This window comes from Idiotropiscis lumnitzeri, chromosome 21 (assembly GCF_059441095.1).
Source record: "Idiotropiscis lumnitzeri isolate Australia: NSW breed Sydney's pygmy pipehorse chromosome 21, RoL_Ilum_1.0, whole genome shotgun sequence".
Taxonomy (NCBI): domain Eukaryota; kingdom Metazoa; phylum Chordata; class Actinopteri; order Syngnathiformes; family Syngnathidae; genus Idiotropiscis; species Idiotropiscis lumnitzeri.
In genome coordinates, this window is record NC_142411.1 from 1,404,482 (window position 1) to 1,426,622 (window position 22,141).

General features: G+C 46.8%; 2 protein-coding genes and 1 long non-coding RNA gene across 5 annotated transcripts; 1 reads left to right on the forward strand and 2 right to left on the reverse strand.

Annotated features, from left to right (window-relative positions):
• Positions 1-88: 88 nt before the first annotated feature.
• Positions 89-5,711, reverse strand: msraa (methionine sulfoxide reductase Aa). Of its 3 annotated transcripts, none has more exons than XM_088285537.1 (7): positions 4,097-5,711; positions 3,693-3,811; positions 1,720-1,788; positions 1,420-1,539; positions 1,243-1,347; positions 956-1,062; positions 89-328 (listed from the first exon to the last, which is right to left on the reverse strand). In XM_088285537.1, the coding sequence occupies exons 1-7, from the start codon at positions 4,111-4,113 to the stop codon at positions 158-160; spliced, it is 708 nt and encodes a 235-aa protein (XP_088141663.1). In that variant the 5' UTR covers positions 4,114-5,711; the 3' UTR covers positions 89-157. The 3 variants fall into 3 exon arrangements, with proteins under 3 accessions (XP_088141663.1, XP_088141664.1, XP_088141662.1); XM_088285538.1 differs by lacking the exon at positions 4,097-5,711 and adding an exon at positions 3,939-3,957; XM_088285536.1 differs by lacking the exon at positions 4,097-5,711 and having other exon boundaries at positions 3,693-3,932.
• Positions 4,989-7,746, forward strand: LOC148316332 (uncharacterized). Its single transcript, XR_015840113.1, has 2 exons — positions 4,989-5,421; positions 5,501-7,746. It is a non-coding gene; the product is annotated as an uncharacterized LOC148316332 (long non-coding RNA).
• Positions 7,677-21,925, reverse strand: ift172 (intraflagellar transport 172). Its single transcript, XM_088285535.1, has 49 exons — positions 21,660-21,925; positions 21,187-21,330; positions 20,934-21,046; positions 20,828-20,867; positions 20,652-20,717; positions 20,328-20,407; positions 20,155-20,242; positions 19,466-19,680; positions 19,272-19,395; positions 19,102-19,197; positions 18,859-19,020; positions 18,719-18,772; positions 18,520-18,623; positions 18,108-18,193; positions 17,882-17,994; positions 17,613-17,780; positions 17,234-17,370; positions 17,032-17,139; positions 16,858-16,942; positions 16,686-16,778; positions 16,535-16,612; positions 16,211-16,459; positions 16,013-16,091; positions 15,815-15,935; positions 15,347-15,491; positions 14,403-14,492; positions 14,231-14,328; positions 14,000-14,135; positions 13,666-13,782; positions 13,336-13,478; positions 13,164-13,257; positions 13,030-13,094; positions 12,657-12,837; positions 12,440-12,549; positions 11,456-11,585; positions 11,145-11,243; positions 10,960-11,069; positions 10,817-10,880; positions 10,642-10,728; positions 10,451-10,567; positions 10,291-10,395; positions 10,086-10,205; positions 9,920-10,015; positions 9,782-9,841; positions 9,537-9,635; positions 9,295-9,448; positions 8,886-8,977; positions 8,665-8,762; positions 7,677-8,551 (listed from the first exon to the last, which is right to left on the reverse strand). Exons 1-48 carry the CDS (start codon positions 21,696-21,698, stop codon positions 8,673-8,675), a joined length of 5,244 nt encoding a protein of 1,747 aa, XP_088141661.1. The 5' UTR covers positions 21,699-21,925; the 3' UTR covers positions 7,677-8,551; positions 8,665-8,672.
• Between the last annotated feature and the right edge of the window lie 216 nt (positions 21,926-22,141).

A 22,141-nucleotide genomic window follows, 5' to 3' on the forward strand; every position in this document is an offset into this window, starting at 1 on the left:
TGTACAACATATGCACAAGTATTCATTCATGAACGTGAGCTCTAGCTCCAGTCCAGTTACAATTAATAGACTGGATATAATATTGGTGTAAAATGCAAAAGAAAAACATGATTTATTTATTCATTTTTTATGAGGATCCATGGTTGCGATTGGCCGTCTAAGCCTTCTCCTTGATTCCTATTGGGCAGGAGACTCCAGTCCCGCCCAGCCCGCAATAGCCGCGTGGGTTCTTGTTGAGGTATTGCTGGTGGTAGTCCTCGGCGTAGTAGAAAGGTTTGCCTTCTGCGATCTCTGTTGTGATGCTTCCGAAACCTTCTTTGGTCAGAACCTGCCGAGCGCACGTGGCAAAAATCAATTGGCATTATGGAATGCAAAGTGCCCAGTTACTACCTTCATCAATAAGCCTCCGTTGCCATTTTTAGCAAAAGAACACATTTTTTATTTCAGTCCAGTTAGACGAGTACATTAACAAAAATAGATTTAAAATGCATCACTAGGTCATTATAGGATTGTGTTTAAAATAAATAAAAAAAATGTACAGAACTTATGTTTTCTTTTTAATACATATTTAAGATGCAAGCTTTTAGGAATATTGTGTGTGTGTGTGTGGGGGGGTGTTCATGTGTGTGTTAGTTTTGTAACTCAAGTGACTTTAGCGAGGGACAGATTTAGGACCCAGATGGTTTGGCAAGAGTCAATGTGTGTGTGTGTGTGTGTGTGTGTGTGTGTGTTTGCTTTGGGCCAACTTCTCAAACACACGCACACACACAGATGGGAGAGGGAGGGGGAATTGAGGTTGGGGGGGGGGGGCTGGACAATCTGGAGAGAAAATAGAAGAGAGCAAATGGAGACGCTTGCCACATCGTTTGCTATTAATTTGACATCAAGTCATGAGCAAACGATCCCAGATTAGCGACGCGATCGGATCAGTCAGTGAAGACAACCTCGTGCATACCTTCTGGTATTGATCTCGGGAAGCGAGCGCCTCCACAAGATGCTCCTGGGCGCACGCATAGATTGCCGAGCGGTATGCCGTACCCACGTCGTTGCCCTGGCGCATACCTGAACGCATGCAAAAAAAAAAGGAAAAATTCCTCTGTTAAGCTCTTATTCTGAAAAAAAAAATTGTGGCAGTCGATGACTTAGCAAACACTATTATTTTGTTTCCTCATTTTTACGTTATTCCTATACTTTATTCTAAAAAAAAAATGCAAGAAAAAATGTGTAGCATGCACACACGACCTTGCGTTGGGTCGTGGCTTTCCCAGAAGACCTTGAGCAGGTTGGCGAAAGAAATCTGGTTTGGATAAAAGACCACTCGGACCACCTCGGCATGGCCTGTCATGCCTTAACACGAGAGCAAAGTTACACTTTTGAATCATTCACCGGATCAAATATGCTCCTTGTGTGTGCGTGTACCTGTGCACACTTCGTTGTAAGTGGGGTTGGGTGTGGACCCCCCGGCGTAGCCCACCTGAGTGGAGTAAACTCCTTTCTGACGCCAAAACTTCCTCTCAGCCCCCCAGAAGCAGCCCATCCCTGCGGGACACCATCACGTGCGCACGTACACACACGCGCACACACACACACACACCCACAAATGTTAGCGAAGGGTTCCATTGATGGAATGTTATTGTGATATACGGTTTAAAAGAAATTTGAATATTCAACTCTTACACGGTTTACTTCTCTGAAGATTTTTGGAGCACCTCTACTCACCGAAAACGACCATCTGCGCGTCTTCCGGGAACGGTGGCGTGGTTCTGTTGCCATTCACGTCATGTTTGGCTGAGGAAGAACACGACAAGAGCGATTACACACATACACACGATTTGCATAACACACACACACGCACGCATTGTGCTGTTATGCAATATGCATATTTTCGTTCTTATATTGACACATTATTTTGAAGACGAGCAAATATTGACAACATGAACACACACATGACTGACAGCCAAAACACACACACACTTTTATATGTACTGTATTAGTTTTACGTCATTTTCACACTTTTTTTAACATTTTTTCATAGTTATTCTTATTAAATTCATACATTTATTTTTCACATTATACTCACATAAAACGTGTTCATTCTTACGACTATCCTTATGACTATACAATGATTCAAAGGTACGCACTGTAGTATGAGTGTGTGCGTGTTTGTCTCTGCGTCTGTCATCAGCTTCTCCAAAAAAAAAAAACAAAAAAAAAACAACCGTAGATGCTTTATGACACGCACACAGTCAACATATTAGTGCTGCTCTATTTCCATTCGGGCCTACGAGCGCGTCAGAATTAGCCAATCGGCACTGAGCAGTGCTTACATCACCATTGACTTCTATGCATTTGGAAATATTTTACAGTGCAAGACTGCAGGGGGCGCTGTTTATGAGTACAATCCTTTTACACTGCCAGGAAAAGCAGGCTGGGAGAGGGACAAAGTCATTGTTTTTCCCGGCTTAGAGGCTGGATGGCATCCATGAGGAAGGAAATAACAGAAAGGTGAGATTTTGGCCGGTTTTACTGCCGCTTCTCTTGCCCCCCCTTTGCCCAAGGTGGCGATGAGCTAAAGTTATACAGGTTGCTGTGTTGCTGTGTGAAAGCGCACCCAAATGAAGCAACATCCTGCAATGGATGGTTTCTGTGTGAAAGGCAAAGGCAGATAAATGGAAGCTCTTCTGTTCTGCGTCGGATGCCAGTGCACATCTATTCATGGCAAGCCAACACTCAGCAGCCCCACTCGTACTGAAGAGGAGCGCGCCATGCCGCCAACGGGAACGGCTGCCAGATTAAAGCTGACAGCAGTCTTGTTGTTTCCTACTCATACGCACACACTCCCATCTGAAATACTAAAAATAAAAGTACATACGCTGGATTAGCAGATGGACGAACGGGAGGAGGACAGTCCGCAGCGTGTCGTGCTTGTCACGCAACGTTTGGACAAGACAGTGAATGTCTCGATGTTGAATGCAGTTCATTATTTGTGTGTCCATAATTTTCTATCCCTACCTACACTATCACCTCAAAACCAAAAGGTAAGCAAAGCTGCAGTGTTAGAAAAAATGCCACTGTTGAACAGTGTTACGAGCATTATCTTCTGATAAAAAAAACAAATTCCATGAATGTTTGCTTAGGTTGTCAATGTGGGGGTGGGTCGTATAGGTATGTTTCACCAAGTCATTAATACATTCAATATAATTCGGTGGCTTGGTGATGAATTGCTGCATCGAACAATGAACATCCATATTTTGGCCTGTTTTACTGCCATTTCATCATGGCTGTGAAAATGTGTCATAATTCTTGATCCTTGGGGAAATTGGGACGAATTATGCCCCTGACATGTTTTAGACACGCAAGTAGAATGCATGTCTGCTAAAGCGGATCAAGCAGCACGGTAATGTTTCAAAAACATTTAAACACACGGACCAGTCATTCTAAATGTAAAACTAATCGTCCTCTTAAAAAATTGTTGACACGGAGAGCGAATGGTTTGCGCATGCGCATTTCTTTCAGAATCGAAACTAAAATTAACTTGTTTTCACACATTTTATACATGACACCGACTGTTCTCGATGCTTTAATGTGTCCGCCAACTAAATCCATATCAACAAATAGTTGTAATTTTGTTCGCGAAATTCGTGTCGTCATCCCGAACATAGCATGCTAAAGCTAAGCCAGTGGCGATTTACCGGCCACTTTGATGGCTTCAGTCCGGCCGGGAAGCGCTCGATCCGGGCTTGGCATCAGAGTCTTGGAGGTCATGTCTCCCATCCGACTGTTGACAAAATGTCGCCAAATGTGGCTTAGTCTGGAGGCAGAGGAGGAGGAGACCATTGAACAAGACACCACAGTTAGCCGATAACTCGGTTAGCTTAGCTAAGCAACATCCGTTTGCTTAGCCAAGTAACGCTTGTGTAACAACACGCGTTACTTAACTTGGATTACCAACACACGCGCGACAAGATGTCGTACTCCAACAATAATAATAAATGTTTAACGCCTTCCTAGTGTAAATTATTGACCTCTGTGCTGCTGTTTGCCGCATCAAAATGACATCATACATACAGCATTGTTCGCTTCGTTTTAGACTTACCTACAATTAAGGATCATTTAAAATGACTTCATTTGCACGCCGACTTGTTCACAGTGCACCATTCCATCACAACAGGGTCAAACTGTCATGTTTGTGCGTACATTTTGTTAAAACTACGGTGAAGTGTGCAAATTCCCAATGGAGTTCGGCTTCGCAAGTGTAATGTGGTTGTAGGCCTTTGCAGTGCAGTAAATCGATGTCAGCAACACGCAGTCACACAAATATTACTGAAATCTCTTCAAATTATTTTTTACATTCACCAAAAAAATGTGTGCATATCTTTAGAAGGTGTTCCTAATAAAGTGTCCAGTGGGTGAATTCTGAACGTCCTTGTCGACTTCATTGATTTGAGACTGTTGTGTTGTTACTAACGACACAAAGTAAAAGTGTCTCCTTAACGATAATGACATTCATGGAGTGTGTGGCTGCAGTGGCGCAGTCCAGTCACCATCAGTCTGCAAGCTTGAATGGGGGAGGAATGGACTGGGGATGCAAGAAGAGAACATGTGCTTGTTCCCTTTATAATGCACATTAGAAAGCCAAAAACGACGATGCAGGGGCAGAAAATGTTGCAGTCATAGCGACACACATCGAGGCCTCCATTTAACTGTAAAAAATGCCAAGGACAATACGCAGCATCCTTTTTTTGTCAGCGCTTTCCTCTCATGAGAAGCCCACAAAGCGCAGTGAACATTTACTGTGTAAAATATTTGTGAGCATCCATTGTTCCAAGACTATTTCGCTTATATTCGACTTGCTCATATTGAATTACAAAAAAAAAAAAATGATGGACTGGGCCCTCATTGAGCTGGTACATAGAGGAAGATGCAAGGGGGGCGGGGGTTGGGGGGGGGGTGCAGAGCTGGAGGCTGAGGATGTAACATAGGACCACCCCTCCCCATCCTCTCTCCATTTGACTGCGCCCAGCTCCTCATCGTCATCCTTCATCCTGCTGCAGCCTCATGCACTCCTAAAACATGTTCGGATCCGCTATTCTCTTTGGAATGCTTCGGGAGCTTTCCTGGACTCAATCGAGGACGCAAGATCCAACAACAACAAAAGGATGTAGGTCCGGCATCCGCATCCCGGCCCCTCAGCATCTGCAGCATCCTCACCCCCCCCCCTGCGCGGACCGCCGGCGGAGGGCTCAGAGGACCGGTTGAAACGCGCTCCAAAGCGCTCGATTGTCGGACACAGACCAACCAGCATCGGCCTCCTCTTCCATCGCTTTCAAAAGGCATCCGTGCGGTTTAAAAAAAAAAAAAAAATTAAAAAAGGAAAAAAAAAAAAAAAAGCCCATCAAACTGCGTCATTTGCCCTGACAGGTATTGTTTCAATTGTACTTGATGTTGTTGATCATGCAACCCGATTTAAATGTTTGCTTTTCTTAAACCTTCATTTCAGCGCGACGCCTTACAAAAAAGAAAAAGAAAAAAGACGCAATGTGCGGTGGTGCTGTGCATGCGCAACTTGTTGGAGACTGCGCATACGCCCTCGTCCAAAGTACTCCATTCCATTTGAACACACTCGAAAGGCCGTTTAACATCATTTCAACGCACACGCCATCTGCCATTTCAGATTCGCTTTCAATCTGATTCATTTCTGTGTTCCTCAGGTTTATGCACGACCCCCACAAAAGGCAGGAAAGCACCCCCACCCCCACCCCCCACCTTTTTGCAATTGAAGCTGCTGCTCGCTATCTGGGTCATTAGCATGTGATACTGCAGCTCTATTTGCCACAAATATGCTGCAGGACGGCCGTTTTTTTGGGGAGGGGGGGGGTTTCGACATGGGTGATGTCAAATCCCAGCATCAGCGTCAGTAACTCCCCCCCCCCCTCCCCCCCTCCTATCGCCACCCCTGCAGCTGAGCCATTAATGCAGCGCTCTATAAGAAGGTGCATTATGGCGACGGCATAATGGAGGCCGACGCTTTTAATGGGCCCAAGTGCTGCCTAAAGGGCCATTCTGCTGCTTTTACCTGAAGAAAACCGGCACCATTTGCGCTCCACGGTGCATTGAGTGTCGTCATTTGCACTCTCATGTCTGTTGCGACGTAATTGCCAATGGCATGAAATGACGAGACTTGAACTGAAAACGCACGGCCTTAAAATGAGCGGGTCGTAATTGGTCAACATTTGACGTGTGTGTGTGCGTGCTTTGCGGAAACACTCACAGTTGGTGTGGCAGCCACAAGGTCACAAGTGAAGGTGATGGAGGTGAATGCAAGGATGACACAGGAGGGTGGAATTGAACAGAGTGTACCATGTTGGGGGGGGGGGGGGGGCTGCAGGAAAAAAGTAGGCCAGCCGATGCAGTCGGCGGTCACGTGAAAAGCGGGTCGTCTCTCGTCGTGTTCACAGCGGACCTTGATTTAAATGTCCATACAATTAAGGCACGCGGTGAATGCCAAGAGAGAGGCCTAATGACAACAACAGCACATTAGTCACAATTCAAATACATGATTATTTAAATAATTTTTTTAAATGACATGTGACATCGATGAGTTTATGGAACACGTATGCACCCGAGTGGATGAGCGCAATTGTAAAGATTGCGAATGACAATTTAAGAATGAAATGAATGAATTTTTAAATGGTCACGTTGCATTTAAGGGCTCCAGTGTTTTCTCAAAATTGAGGCCGGTCAGTTGCTCTCACTTGAAGCTCCCAACGCAATGTTGATCTTAAGGGGTGTGCAAACTTTTGTGTACAAGGGCCACGTTTCAATTTTTAAAGACATAAACGTGCAGATAAGGTAAAACACATGTAAAAAAAAGATATTTTATAGTTGTCATTAGGAAAATTTTAGATTTTTATCAGCAAATACACAATTAATAAAATGCATTTAAAAAGTTCTATGTATAGTCTATTATTTTTAATGAGAATAAGAAAAATATCAATTACATGAACACATAGTAAAGGACAAAAAACATTTTAATTATTTTTCAGGGCAGGAAGGCAACATTATTGCAAGAAATATCTGAAAATAAGATGAATAAAGTTTCTTGGGCCCTGTTAAAAAAATTGAACGGGATTTTTTTTTTTTTTTTTTTTAAATCTCTGATTATGATTACGTGATATTTGTTTTTTTGCAAAATGTCCAAAAAGTTAAAATTCTTTGTTTGGGTTTTTTAATTGTTAAAACCATCCCGAAGGCTCTTCGTGTTCTTTTATGCTCCGTGCAGCTCACTAGTGCCTCAAGAGGTCATGTCGGCTACTGCACAACAATTTGAGGCGTCGTCTTCATTCAAAACGTTTGTCAAATTTACAGTAGTTAGAAAATAAAATTTGCGTTACATAAAATATTAGTATTGAATATGTGTGCCTGGTTATTAAATTGTGTTCAAATAAAATGCTAACACATGAAATGATGTACTAAATTGCATTTTTACTTTAAAGGTCTGTAATAAACTACAATATTTGTGAACAGCAAAAAAGTCAACTCTGTGACAGCATTATTTTTTTATTTATTTTTTGTGTTAATGTTCCTCATCTCCAGCAACGAAATCAAGTTTTTATTTGTGTTTTGTGTGCAAATTGCCCCTTTTCATTTGAACACAAAATAAAGCCAATCGTATGTCGGGAAAAATGTTTGCGATTTATTGTATCTGTTTGACCAAATAAAAGACAAGTGGTACACAAATAGCCAGCCAGCGACTCTTTGGTTTTTGTGTGCACGAAATGTTGGAAATTGTAAAACAATTGACGCCATCGCAAGCGAGAGAGTGCGAGGCCTTCTCTTGAGAGATGGACGAATGCGTTTCCGTAGCGACCAGATGGCGCAAAACGTCTGGAAACATTCCTTCACCTTGCTTCACATTTTCCGTATTTGTTACGTTACCGCCTTATTTAAAAAAAACAAAACTTTTTTTCCTTGGACACGCAACATGACAACGATGACAATGTGAAAAAAATTCAACACTTGGTGACATGTCATTTTTAAGGCCGTAACATAAAAAGGAGAAAAAGTGAAGCTTTCACTTTAATATAAATGTTAACATGTATACATAATATTCAATAACATACAAATTCATCTTTTCCGTGATCTTTACAAGCAACAACGTTAAAAGTGAAACTAGCGAGGACGTTTGATGACTTTTTGATGAATTGCATTTTGTGAAGGTTAATGATGTCATGTAAAAGTTACCCGTGAGGATTTGACATTCAGTGGTCGTCACCGTTGAGATATAAACACACACACGCACGAGGAAAAAAAAAAAAAGTTTCATTGACACACCACTCAGTTGAGTTCATTTAAAAGTGAACAAACTCATCGGGAGTAAACAAAATAAAATATTTTCAAATCATCTATATAGGAAACGTTACCAAAAAACACAACCTACAAAAACATTCTTGAGTAAGATTAATAATAAATAAATGTCTGAGAGCTCACGTCCGATTTTAGGATTTACCGGCATTGAAAATGAGGTCGCTGCTATTCCGGGCGAACAATCCTGCAAAGAAAAACAAACAAAACAAAACAATGGAAGTGTTGGGAGCCACGCAATGAAAAAGTTGCTCCGATGAAAAGAAATCAAAGAAAGAAGTCGAATTTTTGAGAACGAACCGCGGGCATCAGTGGAAGGAGAATCCGGCCGCCGGGAGGCCGCCGCACCATTGGCTGATGAACTTGAGGACGTCCTGACACTCCGGACTGTGACTGGTCTAAAAAAAAAAAAAAAAAAGAAAGACAATGTCGTTGCCGACCACTAAAATGTGTTGGAAAAAAATGTCGAATCATCTTCAAAAAGGGCCGAACACGCCGAAAACGTCAACACGCTCGCTCACCTTGGTGGTCATGAGGAATTTATTCCAGTCTTCTTTGTTGGCAGCTTTTCCCGCCGCCGAGAACTCCATTTTGTTTCGAAGAACGGGATAGCCTGCAGATGGCGAGAGAACTTGAAATGTTGAGACGGGAATTGAATAATCGGAAGGTTTTTTTATTAGCTTCCGTGTCGTCAATGTGTGTTCCCACGAACATGCACTGCTTACACCAAACATAACAAATGAGAAATTTATTTTCTTGTGAACTAAATTAGCGATACAAGAACGGCGAATGAGTTAAATTTCAAATTAACGATGAGGTGAAAAAAATCACAAAAAAAAAAAGTCTTGACACAAAAAGTCACACGAGGACACGCCCTCATCCTCTTGATGGATGAGATTGTGTGTGTGTGTGTGTGTGTGTGTGTGTTACCGGTGAGAACACAAGGCAGCGAGCGAAGCCCACTGTTGGCATCCACCAGCGACCCTTCATACGTGTTCCTCTCGTCTCGTGGCAGCACTTGATCCAGGCGACCGTACACGGCCACCGTCAGGACCCAGTTGCGGATCTCCTCCCGCTGGGGGTCCTGCAACACACACACACACACACACACACACACACACATCAGATGGCACGGCGGGAGGTGGTCGGGAATAGTAGTGGGCGGTCCTTACCGAAACACAAGGCTTGGTAGGAAGGGGAACTTCAAAGGGGATGTCAGTGTCGGCGAAATCGGAATGATCGAGAGAGTCCAGCGTCCCGTCAGCGATGGCCTGAAAAAAAAGCAGGTCAAAGAGTCAAATCGCGTTTTCGATTTCGTTTGGCAGGAAACGTCAACTGGGAGTCGCAGTCAACAGCCTGAAGACGATTTTTTGGGAAAAGCCGTTGACTCTTTGTAACATTCGGAGAGGCGCCTCACGTCGCAGACGTCCAGGAAGTGGTTGAGAAAGATGAAGGCCATGTTCTCCCAGCCGGCCGCCTGTCGCGACACGGGGGGAAGCGTAAGCGCACACCAAACATTGGGAGGAAGAAGCGCCACAATGCGGCAAGCGCTCACCCTGCAGGCCAGGCCGGCCTCGTAGAAGGCTCGGTCGGCAGGGACCAGGTCGGTGTGACGCAGCAGACACACGGACAGCTTGGCCGAGACGCTTGTCTGCAAACAAATTGAATTTAATCGGGAAACTCAACTGGCTCCGGCGTCGTCCGCCAAATTCCCGGCCTACCAGCTCTTCCAAGCCGACGACGGCGGCTCGGGTGGCGTAGTAGTGCGAGATGAGCAGCATCTGCTCAAAGTCCTCGTGGGCCGGCGAGTTCTCACCTCCCGACTTGGACAAGTTCTCACACTTTTGAAAAGAAAAGACGGACAAGTTTGACTCTTTTCTGACAAAGACGACATCGCTCGCTAGCGGCGACGGCTTCGGCCGCTACCAGCTGCAGCAGAACGTTGCGCAGGTCGGCCCGCGTGCGGTACGAGTCCGGCGCCTCGGGGAGGTGGAGCATGTCGAGGAACAGACGCTTGTAGATGTTAAAGTTCTGAGGAGAAGAAGAAAATGACGATGTTGGAAGGCAAAACATCTTTTTTTCGTACCTGCGGGTTAGGCGGCGCGCCGTGCTGCACGTAGAGATGCAGCGCCTTGACGGCGCAGCCCTCCTTGATGAGATGCGTGGCGTACAAGGCCACGTACTTGTGGAGGATCTTAAAGTTCTGAAATAACAAGAACGGTGACGCGGGCGAGTGACCGGCGGCGCTCACGTTTGCATTTTTTTTTTTCCCCTCACCTGCTTGGACGCCGTATCCAGACATTTGTCCCACTGTCCCCTCTCGGCGTACATGTCCAGAGCGGCCATGACGTCCACGCCCACCAGCTGAAGGAGGAAAAGAAAAAAAGAAAAAAGCCTTTTTTTGTTATAATAGCCCCGCCCCTCTTCCTTCAAGTGAACACGTGGGACTTACCGAGTCCACTTTGCCCTGGTTCTTCAGGTGTTCCTTGTATTTTTGGTCCACGTAGCTCTCGTACCTGCGAGCGAGCCAGTGACAAAATGAGTGAGTGACAAAAGGTGTGTGTGTGTGTGTGTGTGTGTGTGTGTGTGTCATACCTGGGCTCCAGCTCCTTGGCCACCCTCTTGGCTTTGTTCCATTCCTCGCCTTCCATGAGGACATCGATGGCGTCCTTGATCAGGCCCAGGTGCAAGTACTGCTCGGCGGCCTTCATTGCGACACGTGGAAAAAAATTTTAAATAAATAAAAAACCGAACGTGTGTGTGTGTGTGTGTGGACTCACAGTGTTGTACTTCCTGAGCTGGGCCAGGCGAGGTCCAACCACCTGAACCACCTTCACGGCTCGTTCCTCGCCCAGGAACTTGATGGACAGCTCGGCGGCCTGGACACAAAACCAAACGCCGAAATGAATCGCACACGGATCACCTGAGCTTTACCAAACACTTTTCAAGGTCCGCCGTGGAAAATACGCTCAATTTTCCCATCGTAGAATCCACCAAGCACCGCGAGACACATTCGATAAACGGGTCATTTTTTCCCCCGCCAATGAATTATGCTGATCGTTTTGTAACAAGAAAAGCGAGAGAGGTTGACCTTGATCCAGCACTTCTCCATCAGAGCGGCGTTGGGGTCGTCCTTCATCTTCAGGTAACACTCCACCGCCCGGGAATACTCGCCCGACTGCTCCCACTCGCGAGCTTGTTCCAGTAGACCCTGAACACCTCTGCGCAGACGCACGGCAAACACGTCAACTGCGTGGCGGAAAAAAGTCAAAATGCAGCAAACCCGGCCAGCTACTTTTTTAGCATCGGCGGCCCGAGCGATTTTCCACACTTCAATTTGATTCATAATTTGTTAAAATTAAAAACAAAAAAACCAATGACCATATTTGGACGTTCGGTCACGTGACCCTCGATGACGCACGTGACGACGCAATCAAACATCAAATAACATCAAACTGACTGAAACGAAGGCCGAAAAGCTGGCATTTTCATCCTCGCTTGCTTTGAATTCGGCGCAACGCGTCGCCTGCTCCACTTGAATAATTCAGTGTTGCCTGGCTTAAAAGGGCCTTCTTCCTCCGTGGTTTCCACGGGTAACGTTTGATGTTTTCTTCCACCGGTCGTCAAGGGGGAGGGAGGCGAGCTGCCAAGTTATTCCCGCTCGGGCCGAGCGGCGGCTTCGGCAGCTTTGCGCTCGCGAGCGTGATCCTGATGGCGCTCCTTCAAGTCACCCCCGGAGACTCCAATAAATTCTTTTCAAGCCGACGTGGCGCGGCTTCATTAGACGCAGATGATGAGCGGATGAAGACGAAGCTAATAAGGGGAGATGTTTTGGCTCCATGGCAACGGCGGGAGTCAGCGGAGAACGGACAACTACATTTCTTCAAAATGTACGAGCGAGCGAATATCACCTCACCGAAAAATGTTTCCGATCGCAAAATAAACAATAAAAAAAAAAAAAAAACACGGACGGGTGCTGACAATGTGCTTGATTTTTTTTTTTACGGATTTTTTTAACGTTTTACGGAAAAACCGACAAGTGATGATTCGGCAGAGGTTGACGATTTGCCCTCACCTCATTCCCTTCTTGGTGGCCTCTTTCTCGTACTCCTCCTGAAGAAAGGTGAGCTTGTTGGGCAAGTACTCCTTGCAGATGCGCATGGCGTCGCTCCACATGTCCGCATCCTGAGCAAACAACGGCAACGCGACGCGACGGTCTTAACCGGATTGGACGACATTCTCGCTCACATTGGCAGAGCATATCCAATTTGAAAAAGTTGAGTAAACGTCACCTTGTAGTATTTGACAGCCAGGTCGGATCTCTCGGCTCGCAGCAGGAGGGCTTCGGCCTTCTGGTAGTCTTTCTGTTCAAAACAGAACTTGGCGCGTCCCACCAGAACCTCCGGGACGCTCTCGGGATCGTGGCTCTCGGCCACGCGCTGCGCATCCGACCAGTCTTTGTTGTGCGCGTACCTGGAAAGGAGCGGCGAGTCGCTCCATTTCTTGAGAGCCGTAATATGCCAAATGTGCTTTCCAAAGGGTGTGAAGAGTTTTGCAGAGTTTGAACGCTTATCTACGTTACGTCATAACAAAGCACGCGATCTCACAAACGGAAGGAAGGATGGTCACACATTTGGGAAATGTGTCCGACCCGCGCCGACTCACATGTGCACAGCTTCTTTGGGCTTTCCCGCTTTAATGAACTCCAGCTCGGCCTCCGCGAACTTGCGCTGGAAGCAGAAGAGGCAAATCTTTAGTCGCAGGCCGGCGATTCCATGTGGCGGCTGCACCTCACCTACCTCATCTTCCAGATACATGGCGTGCTTTAGGTGGATCTCGGGTATCTTGTCCTTGCTGGAAAGACGAGCCAGCTCGAAGGCAAAGTCGAATAAACTGCGAGAGCGCGAGAGATCATTTAGCGAAGGAGGCCGGCGCTTCGCCGCGTCGGCGTGCGATGGCAACGGCGCTCACAAGCTGTTGGACGCCGACTCGATGCCGTACTCCAGCAGGCCAAACTTGGTGAGCAGCTTGACCGCCGCCTCCCCGCCCAGACTTCTGGCCCACAGGTAGCCCACCTGCTTCTGAGCGTTGGGGCCGCCGTGGCTCTTGGCAATCTGCCGCACAAAAGACATCCAAACGATTCGTAGAGACGCAAGGCTGACGACTCATCCGTTACTGTGAGCCAGCCTGCGCCCTGAAAAAAACGCAACCGTCCTGTTTTTTTTTTCGTGCGGAACAAACGCAAACTCTGACGTCGGGTCACACGGCACCACCGCAGAACACGTTAACGTGCGCGCGTACCCGATAGGCGTCCTCCCACATGTCATGAAGTCGGTACATGTTGACGGCGGCCTTCCAGTCTTTGGCCTCCATCAGGTGATGTTCGGCCTCTGAGAACTTGGCCTCGACTTCCAGCTCCTGCAGCCAAGAAAACGGCAACAAATAATACAAAAAACATCGCAAACCGTAACGAGAAAATAAATGTCTAAAGCAATTTCACATCATAATCAGCAATATGCTATTTTTTTCAATTTTGAAAGGTGAGACAAGGTTGCGAGATACTTAGCACATACCTCGGGTCAAAGCACGTCTAAAATCGTCCCAATCTGACGAGCGATGCGTTTGCGGCTCTCACCTTGGCCAAGTGGAGGTGAGTCTCGGTCAGCAAGTCGGCGTGATGTTTGGCCACCAGACGGACCACGTCGTCGAACATCTGCTTTTTCTTGTACATGGTGATGGCCAAGTCCGTCTGGTTAACGGTGGAGAACAACCTGAGGGCATGCGCAAAAAAAATCACGTCGCTAGCAAACGTAGAAAACTTTTAAGCGAGTCTTTGAATGATTTTCTTGTTCAATTTGCGAGTTACCTCTCAGCCTCCTTAAACTTGCCGTCTCGCTCCATCTCGTGCGCTCGCTTGACGTAAAGCTCAGTGACTTCCTCCTTGCTCATGCACTTGAGCGCCAACTGCGAGTCACGCGGCAACCACGTCAGTATCTTGAAGATGTCGGCAAATTCAAAAGAAATAAAACTAACAGAACCTTGTGCGCTTGCTCCCAGCAGCCCGCGGCCGTGTACATGTCGATGGCGTCCTTAATGTGGCCCGCTTTGATGAACAGCTGCTCGGCCGCCTACCGAACACAAATTAAAATGTACACCTTTAGATTTCATGGGGAAAATTCCCTTCACCGAACATGTTGACGAAATTAAGTGTAAACATTTCATGAGTCAGCGTGATGCACGCAACGTGTCCCACGGCCACTTTCGTCGTCACGCGCGTGCGAACGCGGAACGAGCAGCACGTTGGACGAGCTGGCGATGGAACGATATCCGAAATCAATGCGGCATTTTGCAGCGCTGCCAATTAAAAAGTGTCACGTCATTGTTCCCCGCAGGTATGCGCCCGCGTGGCCTTTATTGTTCTAGTTTGCAGACGTTTCGTGCAGGCGGCAGCGAGCTTGTTATCTTAATGACTTTGGCAGAATGTGCCGGCGGACGCAAATAGACGCCTATTTTCAGCTTTGCAGAGGCGGCTCGGTGAAGCTGAGCTCATCACAACCGGCGTCCCGCATCGCTTTTATTCCTCTCTTTGCATTTTATGTCTCATCTTGTTCCGCTCTCGCCGTCAGCAATTATTCACACCGCTGTGAGAAACTTGCAGAAAAAAAAAAGAAAACACCGTCGAGCCTGAAGGCTGCCGACATGTTTGAATCATCGCAATGTCAGCCACTTTGGCAATTAGTTGCAAAGAACTCGTGTGATTTAAATGCCAAGCTGTGGGTTCAAGTGAGGAGATGAAAAGTTTAAACATTGATTGCCTGATACAGAGAGCCAAGCATCAATTTTGCATGAGAGCTCATGCAACATCGCCCCCTAGTGGACTCCGAAACAAAACACGCAATGATGGTTGAATTCTTGCAATTTTAGAAACTGGCACGAACCAAATTTTCCAAAATGAACTTAGTGCGTTTTGAGGCGTGCTCACCTCCATCTCCTGCATGGAGGCGTAATGCTGAGCGATCTTGAGGCAGTAGACGCCGGCCGCCGGGTCCTCGTTGAGCTCCAGGATGTGGACGGCTTTCTTCCACTGGCGAGCGGCGATGGCCGCCTCCACCGCCTTGATGGAGCAGCTGCAGTGACAACACGTCAAAAAAAAAAAAAAAAAAAAAAAAAAAAAAAAAAAAAAGTGAGAATCCATAAATGAACATCCTGTACACAGATTGATGGTGCTCAGTTCTGATTGACAATTATCCAATTTACAATTATTAGAGCGGTTGTCGCATGCAGTGCCAACATTGAGGCAGACATGCTCACCACCGTGCTGCCCATCATGACGCTAAATTAGGCAACCAAAAGTTCTCCCGCCACGGCAAACTCCAAACGTGAAAGTCCGCGTGGGTTTTTATGAGCCACTCAAGAACTTTCTCTCTGTCGTCACTTCAGAGCACTTTACCCGGCCTCGATGAAGTGTGTGATGGCGGCGTCCATCTGTTTCTGTTGGACCAGGTAGTCCCCCCAGGCCTCCTCCAGTTTCACCACCTCGGCGGGGAAGGAGTGGCGAGCCAGCTCCACGGCTGCACCACACACGGCAACATTTGGAAATCATCAATGCTTCGTGCGTGCGTGCGTGCAAGATGTTGACTGACTGTACCTTTACTGAAAGTGGCTCCTTTGCGATAGCACTCCAAAGCTCTCGGGTGGTTACGCGTCTTCTCATACAAGTCGCCAGCCTGGACGATAACAAAATCAAGCGGAATCTTTTCTTCCTTCAAAATCGTTGCTTTGTGTAGCAATAATTCAAAAGCGTGCCAGAGAGGACCATCGTCAAGGGTTACACCGCCGCCCCTACCTGCTCGTAATACTCGGCCTTGACGAGGCTGGCGGTGATGCGGCCGACGGTGTCGCTGTTGTTGGTGATGTTGGGCCGACTCATGGCCAAGCGTGCGGCTTTGGCCGGAAGCCCCGCCTTCAGGTACAAGTTGATGGCGCCCTGGTAGTCGCCCTCGCCTTCCTTCACCTCGCCGGCCTTCTCGTGCTGGCCCGTGTCGGTCAGCCACTGGTAGTAGTTCCCGCGCAGGGTGTCCAGCTCCGGGTGGCCCTAAGTTGAGTCCCCGAAACACCGTCAGCAACCGTCAGTTGGATTGAGTCCGTCGGGACCGAGGCCCGAGCCTACCTTGGCCTCGGCCACGGCGATGCATTTGTCCCACATGTGGAGCTCCTGGTACATCTCGATGGCTTCATCGATGGCGTTCTACGACAACAAAGGAAACCCGACGTCACGTTGGCCACGTTCTAAAGTCGCCCGACGCAAGCGCGACGCAAACCTGCTCCACGTAGTGCATCTCGGCCAACTCGATGTTCTTGTCCAGCATGGCCATGCGCACCTGAACTTGATAGAACATCATTCCATCGCCGCCCTGGACAGACGACACGACTAAGCTTTGGATTTTGCCGCGTGTAGCAAAATGTACTTTCGACGTAGCACATGGCAGTCACCATTTCCTTGGAAACCTTCTCAGCTATCTGGTTTGTTTGGTGGAGGTAGCGAAGGGTGGAGACGTCGCCCAAAGCGGCAAAACATCTGCGGATCAAATCACTTTGACAACTGTTGCTTGTCACTCTTGTAGACTCGCAAGTAAGTGGCGAGGCGTGCGTGTATGTGCGTCGAACCTTTCTGCAATGTGCACTTGACGGGCCTCCAGAGCCAGATTACGGAGCGTCTTCCACATGGCCTCGGTCTCTGGCGACATTTCCAGAGTCTCAAGGAAGGCCGTGACGCTGAGGACAAACAAGCAAAGCACACGTAGCTTCAGGTTCCACACAAAAAAAAAATTTTTAAAAAGGGGGGGGGGGATGGCGTCAGCAGGCGTACGCTCCGTAGTCGCCGTCATTGACCGCCGTGCCGAACTCGATGAGGCTTTCGTCCAACGTGTACGTCACCGTGTTGACGCCTTCGGTCACCAGCACGTCCGTCTTGCCGTCCGCTCTTTCCAGATCTTTGATGTCACCCTGCAAGTCAGACGCACGAAACGCAGGCGGGAAAGGAGAAAACGTTTTCTCAATTTCAGATGGCTGCTCAACTTGGACAGAATGTAAAGAATATGATGCATTGTGGCACACTGACTTCGCCACCAGGGGGCAGTATGACACAGTCGTTGATTTGGTCATTTGCAGCAAAAAGACAACCAAGCCTTCCCACTGACATTGCGCTTGTGAGCATGTGAAAATGTCGAACGTGCGAGTGACGTCACCTTGATGGGGAACATGGTGATGCTCTCGGGGCTGTCGATGCTGTACCAGATGCACAAGTTCCCGCGGTTCTGGGCCACCACCACGTCACTGCTGGGCACCCACTGGACGTACGAGCAGAAGCTGAGCAGGGTGCTTTTGACGCCGCTGTCGATGTCGTACAGATGAAGCTGCAAAGCAAACGGCATTTATTTCATTTTCTGTTTTGAAATCCCAGTTTAGTTGTTGACTGTCAAGTGCACTCCCCCTGCGTCGGTTTCATCGGCCTCACCCGCAGTTTCTTGTCGCGGAAGAGCAGCTTGCAGCCCGTCTCGTTGAGCTCCAGCCAGTCCACCTTGGAGTCGTGGCTGACGGTTCCCAGGGTGGAGCCGGCCACCAGGTCCACTGAGGAGACGACAGCATGTTGGTTTGCAAAACAAAATGAAAGTTTGGGGGGGGGCGGAAGAAGCAATGGGCCAGCGAGATCCGATTGCTTGGAGACGAACGGACGAACGCACCGACAGCGATGGTCTTCAGGTCGACCAGATACGCAAGCTTCTTGTTGTCTTGGACTCCTTTGTGCTTCCTTTCATTGATGCGCACACTGAAGACATAAAAAAAGATCACACGTGAATCTTAAATACTTGAATGTAAAGTGACATTTTAGAAATTCTGTTTTGCAGATTTTGGTGTTGTTTGAAGCTTGAGAACAAAAAAAGTGGAATCCTGAAGATTGTGCACGATTTCTTTCTAAAGACAATTTAAAAACGCCATCTAGTGTTCAAAAAGGGGAAAGACAACTTTTTATTGTGAAGCACTGTCATTTGGGGAAAATATAAAATATTTATTCCCACATGACACTTAATACATTTGGGGATGTATTACAGATTTCTTTTTTTTAATTTGTGAGGTTTTCTTGGTGGCCAGTACCTGATGAGGTGAGGACTCATAAATTCGGTTCGGACGGAACCCAGCAACTGATTGTCACCGTACTCCACCAGGCTCAACTCCCCGGCATTAAAAATCATGCACACCTGCAACAAAATCGACCAAAGGAACCTCATCTTGTGCAACGCGTTCATTGAATTTTTGTGCCTTTCTCCATTCAAGTTTTAAAGCTGGTATTTACCGACTCGTTATCGAAAAAGAACTTCTCGTTTCCGCCACCGCCAGGCCACGGCACCTGAAAATGAAGGCAAATGAATTTTTAAAAAAAATTGAAATTAAAACATTCCGTGTCTTGCGTGTGCAAGTCAAGTATGTTGTCACCTCGCTGAGCTTGTTGGCCGTCATGTCGCCCAGCAGGAGGGTGTCGGACGTGTGAGCCACCAAGTAGCGGTCCTTGCCCATGATCTTCACCTCCTCGATCTCGTAGCCGTAGTACGACTTGAGGACCACCCGGGAGCTCGTCGACAGGTTCCTCACGATCACCTGAGGAGAAATCCAAATGAGGAAAATACATTTCGTTCTGTTCATTCCCAAATAAATACAGTGACGTGATTCCGGCGAGACCTGGCTCAGGCCCACATAGGTGACTTCAAACTTGTTCTTGTAGATGCTCCTCCTGAGGCAGCAGTCGAAGATCTCCACACCGCCGCAAAGCGTCCCCTGTCCAAAGGACATTCAAGTTGGGTCTCGTGTTGCTTTCCCACTAAAGGCGACCTCACAGGCTGCGGATTTACAGCGCAAAGTCGAGAGCCGTCCCTCTTCCAGGCCAAGCTGGTGATGGTGTAGAGGTTGGCGATCTCTTTGGACTTGGCCTCATCCCACACGCCCCTCCGAGGCGCCCAGTTGAACACCCGCAACCTGGACACGAGGGGGACAGAATATTGAGATGACAAAATAATTGTAAAAAGCGACTGAGCTCTTTCTGAACCTGTCGAAGCTGCCGAGGACGACCGACTGTCCGCTGGGGCTGCTGGCGGCGACGGTGAACTCCCTCTCGCTGCGGTCGCGGCTGTAGTCGAAGGTCTGCAGGATGTGACCCTCGCGGCTGTACGCCACCACCTTCTTGTCGCAGCCGCCCACCACCACGCTGTTGGCCCCCCAGGCCAGGGCGTATGGCGGGCACGTGTGCGTCAAAAGCTTCCCCTGTGGAGAAAGAAAAAAAAAAAAAAAAGGAACGTTAAAACCTGTCTTTGCAAAGAGAAACGGGTATTTTTTTCCTTTTGTTTTTTTGTATTTTGTCAAACAAAACTTTTTTTATTTAATTAATCTGTATGGGTAGTTTATATTCTAATAATTTGTAATCAAAGTTTCCTCTTTTATTATTTATATACTCCTCAATATTTGTCAAGTATTTTACATTGCTATCTTGTTTATCTCTTAATTGTTGTCTTTTTTTACATTACTTATTTGTGTCGTAATATTTGGCATCTGATTTAGTTTGTATTTTTTGACATTTTATAATTGTAATTTTTTATATTTTACAATAATCAATTTTTTTTTTACATTTGTATATTTTGTGGTCTGGTATTTTGTTTTTTATATTTTTGGAGCATTGTTGCTATGGTTATTACAAGACAGCACAAGTTATTTTGACTTCTCCAAAAAGTTTGAGCCAACCTGCGATTCACCCGAGCCTTCGTCGTCAATGAAGTAGCGAACGACATTCCCGTTGGCGTGGCCGCACAAGATGCCTTTCCCAGAAACGCTGAGGAAAACACATTCAGCGAAACAATTCAATACGAGTTCATACGGACCTTTCCCAAAGCTTTTGGGGATAATAAATAACTTACTTGGACGCCAACGAGACGACACAGGACTCGGTGCCGTAAATGGGCGACGACTTGTTTGTTTGAACGTTGGCGAGGCGAACCTGCGAAGAATCATAAATATTAAGAAAGAGAATTGCAGCACATTTTTTGTTTGCGTTGTCTTGTGAAAGAAAACAAACTAAAGATTAATTATTAAAAAAAATGCATTCCTATTTCCAAATCAGCACAGAGACAACTCGAAATAAACTATTTTAGAAATACAACAAAGGGTTCTTTTTGTTGATTTTTTTTACCTAGCCCGTGAAGAGTACATAATGAGTTGATTGGTGTCAATGTCGCTCTTACCTTTCCATCCATTAAACCATAAACAATAGCATGCTCTGCAGGCCAAAGCAGACATGTCACAGAACTCTGAAAAAAAAACATCAATAATTAATCAGGTCTCTGCTCTCACCTGTTGAACATCCGTGCTCATATTCCCATTTGGAAAAGGAAGTAACATCAATTTAAAAGGATCTTACTGTCTGAATAAATTTGTTGCAAATGGTTTTCTTGTCCCCCCTGCAAATGAGAGAATCGTACATCAAGAACAGAGAAAGTGAGACACATGGACGTGACGTATATTACCAGTCTTCTCCGATCCTGTACACGTAAATGATGTTGTCCGACTGGCCGATGGCGATCCTGGTGGAGTCGGGTGAGAACGCCATGTCGTTGACCACGTAGCTCTGCTTCCCATACTGACAAGACAACAACCATGCAGCCGTTAGACATTCATGCCAACTGCTTAGTAATGTGTGCTTAACTAGCCAGTTTGTGTAACTGTGTCGATATCGCCATCAATCGTAAAAGAGGAGACAGGAAGGTGACAACGGGACACCTTGGAGTCGATGGGCTTTGTAGAGAATTTATCCCTCCTCTCGCCCTGCTCGTCGTACAGCAGCACAACTCGGTCCACGGTGCAAACGGCGAGTTTGCTGTTATTCGGGGCCCAGGCCATGCAGGTCACTTTGGCTGAAGCCTCCTGCGGAGATGGAACAGAAGACAGATGTGGTGCTATGTTTCAGTCAACATGCCATCCATTATGAAACTAGTGTCCTGATTGCTATGAATGATTAATTCAAAAGGATTTAACACTTCTGAATATGAAAGAGGGTTTTGCCAAGCCTTGGCTCTTCAGTCGAGATTTACTGACCATAAACGCATCACAGATGAGACGTAGAAACTAACAAGCAAACCAAATTAGAATCACCACGAAAGGCGAACATTTAGAGACACTTTGAAGCAAAAGACCAAATGACCATCTTGTTTTTTCGAAGTCACAGTTGAGCCTCTCCTAACTTGGCTTCTTACCTGCGGCGTTAAAAGCGTCTTTAGATGCTTCAATTGCATGTTTGGACGTCCGAGAGAAGATGGCGAAGAGAGAAATAGCGTCGAGTTTTTTTTTCCGTCTAATTAGCTGCTTTGAGGGACGACTTTTGGTGTAGCATCTTGCAAAGAAGACAATTTGGGGGCAAACATAAAGCTGGGCCGTCGCTCGGTGCAGTGGGGGAGGCTGACTTCATGGCTGACTTTAGCTTCGCGTACTGGGATGTCCACACCATTTTGCTATGGGAACAGGCGCCTTCTTTGTGACGTCAGCACAAACACTTCGAAGAGGAGGGGGATTATTACGTCATCCAGTTAGCAGAAGGCCACAGATAGACGCTTCGGGGGAAAAAGGACAATTTACCGCAATGGGAGATGCCCTTACTGTCTTAAGCACTCGGTAAAAAGGCTAATTTTAACAAGTGTTTTCCCTCTTGGAAGATACAAGTAAGCGTGTATTCTGTCGC